Source organism: Pseudorasbora parva, chromosome 8 (genome assembly GCF_024679245.1).
Source record: "Pseudorasbora parva isolate DD20220531a chromosome 8, ASM2467924v1, whole genome shotgun sequence".
Classification (NCBI taxonomy): Eukaryota; Metazoa; Chordata; class Actinopteri; order Cypriniformes; family Gobionidae; genus Pseudorasbora; species Pseudorasbora parva.
In genome coordinates this window covers 36,694,550-36,701,914 of record NC_090179.1, presented here as the reverse complement: position 1 = coordinate 36,701,914, position 7,365 = coordinate 36,694,550, and the positions used below count along the sequence as shown (strand labels likewise).

At 36.1% G+C, this 7,365-nt stretch overlaps 2 protein-coding genes across 2 annotated transcripts in view; both read left to right on the top strand.

Annotated features, from left to right (window-relative positions):
* The first annotated feature begins 2,893 nt into the window (after window positions 1–2,893).
* txndc17 (thioredoxin domain containing 17) lies at window positions 2,894–4,228 on the top strand. Its single transcript, XM_067451833.1, has 4 exons — window positions 2,894–3,202; window positions 3,360–3,441; window positions 3,668–3,743; window positions 3,869–4,228. The coding sequence occupies exons 1-4, from the start codon at window positions 3,058–3,060 to the stop codon at window positions 3,935–3,937; spliced, it is 372 nt and encodes a 123-aa protein (XP_067307934.1). The 5' UTR covers window positions 2,894–3,057; the 3' UTR covers window positions 3,938–4,228.
* Window positions 4,229–5,951: 1,723 nt separating this feature from the next.
* The window catches only part of nxn (nucleoredoxin), an 81,482-nt gene continuing 80,068 nt past the window's right edge, over window positions 5,952–7,365 (top strand). The window contains exon 1 of the mRNA XM_067451095.1: window positions 5,952–6,430. Coding sequence (XP_067307196.1) covers window positions 6,122–6,430 — 309 coding nt within the window. The 5' untranslated portion in view covers window positions 5,952–6,121. The remainder of the gene's footprint in view (window positions 6,431–7,365) is intronic.

Genomic DNA, 7,365 nt, shown 5'->3' with positions numbered 1-7,365 from the left:
ATATATATATATATATATATATATATATATATATATATAGACAACTCCACAATGTTCTTTAATCTCCTGTGTTTGTTCTTTATTTTTTTATTATTTTCAACACTGTGCATTAACACTGAAGACATCCAAACTATGCAAGAACATGTATGGAATTATGTAGTGGAGGGTTAAACAACCCAGAATATATTTTAGATTTTAGATTGCCCAAAGTAAGGTTTAATGACAGCTTTGCACACTCATGGCATTCTTGCATCAGATTCACGAGGTAGTCACCTGGAATAGTTTTCAGACCACAGATGTGCCTCTTCAAGAGTCCATTTGTGATATTTCTTGCTGCCTTCTTTTAATGTGCTTTAGACCGTCAGTTGCGCGGAAGAGTGGGTACAGAGTCAATTGCCCTACTAGTACTGCTACTGTACAAATCCATGTAATGAAACACTCAATTAAGTAAAGAGAAAACAGTCCATCATTACTTTAAAATAGCCAATAGTCAGTCAGTCCAAAAAAGCTCAAGAACTTTGAATGTGTTGTCAAACCCATCAAACGGGAGAATTGCCTGCCTCAGAAACCACTGATTTCAAGTGGGAGACATAATTCAACATCCATTGCTCAGAGAAGACTGGCCTTGTGTCAGGCTTTCGTGGTACAATTGCAGCAAATAAACCATTATTTTGGAAGAATAAAAGCAGAAAATACTTGCTTGTGCTAAAAAACAATAGACATTAGATCAGTGGAGAACTGTCATTTGGTCTGATGAGTCCAAATTTTATATTTTTGCTTGTTTGGAATTTGCCATGGCTTTATCTGATTAAGAGAGGGTTAATGGATGGTTCCTGAATGTGTGGTTCTCAATGTGAAGCATATGCTGGTGACACTGTTGGTGTTCAGCATGTCTACCACAGCATTTTGCAGGGACATGCCATCCCATCTGATTTGCACTTAGTGGGGCCATCATTTGTTTTCCAACAGAACAGTGACCCATAACACCTCTAGGTTATGTAAAAGCTATTTTTCCAAGAAGGAGAGTAATGAAGTGCTGCATCAGATGACCTTCACAATCTAAATCCAACTGAGATGGTTTGGGATGAGTTGTTGGGATGATCAGCCAACAAGAAGTACTCAACACCTCTGGGAACTCCTTCAAGATAGTTGGAAAGTCATTCCAGTTGACAATCTAATGAGAGAATACTTTGCAAAGCTGTCATCAAAACAAAAGGTGGTTACTTTCAAAAATCAAAAAATCTAAAACATATTCTGGGTTAAGACATTTTTGTAATTCCATATTTGTTCCGTCATAATTTCAATGTCTTCAGTATTAATATAGAATGTTGAAAACAATAAATAAAATAAAAAAAAACAATGAATAAGAAGCTGTGTCCAGTCTTTTGACTATACTGTGTATATAAATTGATTAGGCATAACATTATGACCACTGACAGGTGAAGTGAATAGTGGGTGTGATATATTAGCCAACATGTAAACATTTTGTCCTCAAAGTTGATGTGTTAGAAGCAAGAAAAATTGGCAAGTTTAACAAGGGACAAATTGTAATAGCAACAAAAAGAGCATCTCCAAAACTGCAGCTCTTGTGGTGTGTTCCCGGTCTGTAGTGGTCAGTGTCTATCAAAAGTAGTCAAAGAAATGAACAGTGGTGAACCGGCAACGGGTCATGGATGGCCAAGGCTGGCCATGTGGTATGATCAAACAGACGAGCTATTGTAGCTCAAATTGCTTAAGAAGGTTCTGATAGAAAGGTGTCAGAAGTGAAGCACAGTTTGTTGCGTGTGGGGCTGCATAGCTGCAGACCAGTCAGAGTGCTCATGCTGACCCCTGTCTCATGGGCATGTGAGCATCAGAACTGGACCACGAAGCAATGGAAGAAGGTGGTCTGGTCTGATGAATCACGTTTTCTTTTACATCACGTGGATGGCCAGGTATGTGCGTGTGTCGCTTACCCGAGGAACACATCGGAAGAAGGCAAGCTGGCGGAGGCAGTGTGATGCTTTGGGCAATGTTCTGCTGGGAAAACTTGGGTCCTGCCATCCATGTGGATGTAACTTTGACATGTACCCCCTAGCTAAGTATTATTGCAGATCATGTACACCCTAACGGTATTCCCTGGTGGCTGTGGTCTCTTTCAGCAGGATAATGCGCCCTGCCACAAAGCAAAAATGGTTCAGGAATGTTTTTTGGAGCACAACAACGAGTTTGATGTGTTGACTTGGCCCCCAAATTCCCCAGATCTCAATCCAATCGAGCATCTGTGGGATGTGCTGAACAAACAAGCCCGATCCATGGAGGCCCTACCTCGCAACTAACTACTTAAAGGATCTGCTGCTAACATCTTGTTACCAGATACCACAGCACACCTTCAGGAGTCTATAGGGGAGTCCATGGCTTGATGAGTTAGGGCTGTTTTGTTTTTTTCTTTAAAAGGGGGACCAACACAATATTAGAAAGGTCATTATGTTATGCCTGATAGGTGTGTGTGTGTGTGTGTATATATATATATATATATATATATATATATATATAAGAAAAAATGAAATATATAAAGAACTATGTACAGCTGTTTTCACGTATTATGTATTTAAATACAACAATTCGATTTAAGTTTTACATTTCACTTTAAATTGATAAAAAAATAAAAATTAAAAGGTCTACTGAAACTAGGCTATTGTGGTGGTATAAAGAAGTGTATGGATTTGGAGTAAAATACAAACCAGTCTCACGTAGGCTAAACAATATATAATCATTTTTAAATAGTTAAAATTATAAATAAATGGGCTGAAAATGCTCAGCCATTGTGGAAAATACGGGCTACTGAATTTAAATGATCGAGCTTGACAGACTTTTATTTTAAAACATACCACTCTTATTTTAGCAAAAGAGCGTTTCATCATACTTCACACACTGTCGCTGTTATCGTAAGTTTTACACCCTCAGCTTAATTTATGCAAAGATCAGTCATCTTTCTGGACTTTGTCTTTGAACAGCTGATTCCCGCTAAACAACAAGTAACAGTTATACAGTTAAACACTATACAGTAAATAAATCATGACAAAATACGAGGAAGTTGCTGTTCACGGCTACGAGGAATTTTGTAAAGCTGTGTCTGAACGAAAAGGAAAAGAGGTATTCGCTTACTTCTCAGGAAATAAAGATGGCCAGGGCAAGAGCTGGTGTCCAGACTGTGTGACAGGTACACTAACATTATTTATGATATATGTTTATATATATATATATATATATATATATATATATATATATATATATATATATATATATATATATATATATATATATATATATTTATATGTTTTGTATTTTTCTGTCTGTATTTTTCCCCACCTCTGCAGCAGAGCCAGTGGTCAGAGGAGAGCTGCCTCATCTGCCAGAGGGAACTGTCTTCATTTACTGCCAAGTAGGGGAGAGATCTTAGTAAGTTTACATTTTGCCAATTATATTAATGTATGTTGCTGCATATTGCATTCCGTCAGATATTGCGTTATTTTGCCCATGTGTATGCTATTGCTGTCATATGTCTGTGTTTATTGGTCTATGCACTTTGACAGCGGTGCACAATGCACAGACTGAATCTAATAAAACATAGTGTTTAGATTTGGTTTGGGCCTACATTTACTGCATTCACTGTTGTTGTTGCTAGCTGGAAGGACCCAAATAATGACTTCAAGAAGACCCTGAAGCTGACAGCAGTACCCACACTTCTGCGCTATGGGACGGTAAAGATCAGTAAATGTTTTTTGCCAGTGACTGTTTTAATACGCATGCTGCTTGCCAATGTACTATACATACTTTAACTATATACAAATGATAAATTTATGCAGCTTATATATTCTTTTTTCAGCCCCAGAAGCTGGTTGAAGATGAGTGTTTTAAAGCAGACCTCGTTCGAATGATGTTCACAGAGGATTAATGTTGTGTGGAATAATGCTGGATGACAACCACATTTAAAAAAGGATTGACACGGTTTCTCCATTGTTAGTTTTCATTTGTAATCTATGCTCCTGCTCTGGAATGTTAAGCCAAACGAATCGTGGCCCTGTTATTATGTTGTGAATTTGTGCTGTGGTGATTGTAAAGCGCTGTGCACACTAAAAAATATTTGTTTACAAGAAAATCATGAAAATCATTTTATAATCCTAACCTAGAAGATGATGTTTGTTTGTGTGTAATCAGAACAAAATAAAATGTTGTGAAAAATGCATCTTCATGTTGTTGTTTTTTTTTTTTTCATTTTCAGAGTTTTGTGAGAGTAATTGTGGGGTTTTATTGCCGTCCAAGTCTAAAGTTGTTTAAAGTTTATTGCAGCACAAAACCGTGAAATGTGTCAAACATAATATACTCAGGTCAATCTTATGAACAATATTTTATAATCAATATAATCTTATGAACACAATCTTATCTGATTAAACAGGTGAAATAAAATAATAATATCTGTAATTTCTGAGGTAGTACAATGCAGAGGTATTTGACAAATATGCAGTAAAAATGCTTTTTTGTAAAACACTACTTTTGAAGAAAAAAAAATACATTATGTAATGTGAAGTCTGATGTTTGAGAAAATATACTTTTTTCGTCTTTTTTTTCCTGAAATGTGTCTTTTTGTGTGACATAGCAACAATTAAGAGTATGCACCAAAGGACAACAGAAATTAAAAATGTTATAGTGATTCCATTTATATATATATATATATATATATATATATATATATATATATATATATATATATATATATATATATATATATTGAACAATTCTGAGACAAAAACTTACCATGTGCTTTAAGAAATAGATTTAAAAAAGGTTGACATTTACTAAAATAGACACTTGTAAAATGATGCCTGAGGTATTTATTACCATTTATGTGCTTTTATTTTTAATTTATAAAAGTTGTAATTTATTGAATTATGCTTGAGATAGTCACATTATAGGACCATTTTGAGATTTGGCTTGTCTGCTAGACTGAAAAGTTTTTATATCAACAGTTCCATGTAAAAGAAAGAAATGTTTAACCATTTACTGCATTTTAAATGACGACAATACCAATTATATTCATTTTTATTGTGTGTGACAGTGAAAATGCCGTCACATCGACTCAGCAGATACACTAATTAAAAATAAAATAAAAAATACATCAGGCTTTATACGATCAATTATAACATACAATTAACATACAATAACATAACATACAATCAACAACCTGTATGTTATTTGTAAAACAATTTAAGATAATTTAAGAGTAGATAATATGATGGAATATTATTGTACACAACGTTGTAAAACTGATTTTTATTTTGTACTTATACATTTAATTGCTCTTAACTTCATATTGGAGTGAGATAATTAATACATTTAAATTAAAACTATCAACTTAAATATTTTAAGTAGTGGAAATGACCAGTTTTAACTAGCTAATTCGATGAATGCTTTGATAGCATTCGCATAGCATTGCACTTACCGAATGAGTACATCAATATCAGGGGTCCCTAAACTCGGTCCTGGAGGGCCATTGTCCTATTCCTGTCTTGAGGTATAGCATAATATAAAGCTGTATGCTATTTTTTTTATTCTCCAACTTAGAGTAACATGGGATGCTTGAGGTGATTACCGTGACTCTGTGACCACTTTTCTGCAATGGTTGAAAGATATGCATAAAACACACTTAAGTATGCATACCATGCAGCACTGATACTGTTACTCTAAGAATCTGTCCATACATCCATTCTAAAGAGAAAAGTGAGTTATCATTCGGTCTTGGCAGAGACAAAGACAGTCTACTTTAATTTCTATATGCACTATGCACTGTATGGCTGGGTGCAATTGCACCGTCTCGCCGCTAGATGGTGTGAAAGTCTCACAGCGGGAGTCGGCGCTGTTGCTGAGGGCCGGTCTATAACTGGAGCGCGCATTCCTTAACAGTGCTCACAGTGGAGAGACACACGACGGCCGCTGTCTCTCGAACCCGTGCGGCGACTCCAGGACAGCCAACCTGGGCACCAGGGCCTGTGGATATTCACCGAGCACTCTGGGTTTCATTTCAAATCACCCCAATAAGCAAACGCAACCAAAAGCGGTCCGCTTCGAGAGCTCAGCAGCGATGTCGGAGTTTCTGGTGAATCTGCTCGGAGAGCGGCTCGTCAACGGGGAGAAAGCCGAGGTGGATGTTCATGCGCTGGGCAGTAAACTGTCTCTGCTCGGGCTCTACTTCGGCTGCAGTTTAAACGGTCCCTGCAAGCAGTTCAACGCGAGTCTGTGCGAGTTTTATAGCAAGTTTAAAAAATCCTCAGAGCACAAGGACAAATTGGAAATCGTCTTCATCTCATCGGATCAGGACCAGAAACAGTGGCAGGACTTCTTGCAGGAGATGCAATGGCCGGCGTTGCCTTTTAAAGACAGACACAAAAAGGTAAGATGATCCAATAGATTTAATAGATGACATACGATTGGAAATGTATTACATCACGTACATGTTTTTTTTTATTTTTTATTTTTTTATTATTATTAAGAAAAGTGTGTGTATGTGTGTGTGCAGGTGTAAGGGATCAAATGAGTGTGTTAGGCTGTTTTACACCCTTTGAGCTCTTATAAAGATACATATTCGGATGATAACTGATCATGTTCATCACTAAAGTATTCTCAATGGCAGGCCACTAATTAAAACGTCTTTATTAGTAGTATAAAACTGTAATCTCTCTTTCCAAACTGAGATTTTTATGTTGTTTTTTAAAGGTAGCAAACCTATTTTTATTCTTCAGCCCCTGTAAATCTAGATCTAAATCTGAATGTTTTATTCAGATGTAGCAAAAAAAGAAAAGGAAAAAAAAAGACTTTTGGCCTTTGTGAGTGGAAAGGGAATAAAGTCTGGAATATTTTCATTCTAAGATACACAAAGAAAACCAGCCACACTTGAATTTTTTTTATATGACTCCCATGTAGCATATGAATTAACTGTAATCTGAGAAAATAATGAAGCTTTTGTTGTAGGCAGGTGTCTTTTTATTTTAGCTGGAGGCTTTATGCTGCTGGGCATTGTAGAGGTAAAAACATCCTTTACAAACTAAAAAAATCACTGGCCCTAAACCATTATACTCTCGTATACAGACTCAGCTGCCAGTTGCCTATAAAGTAAAAATGCTGTCTAGTTAGGTTGCTTGGTAGTTTTTGAGACGCCTCCAGTGTGTAAAAAATAAATAAAAAATAGTGCTTTACCATTAATTACAAAAAAAAGAGTCATCCTAAATGACAGAATTAGCTATTACTTAATATTGCATTTTTAAAAGGGATTTGGCGTTGACTGTAAGTAAGTGTTCAGGCTGTGCAATATAAATCATTGTAATATAT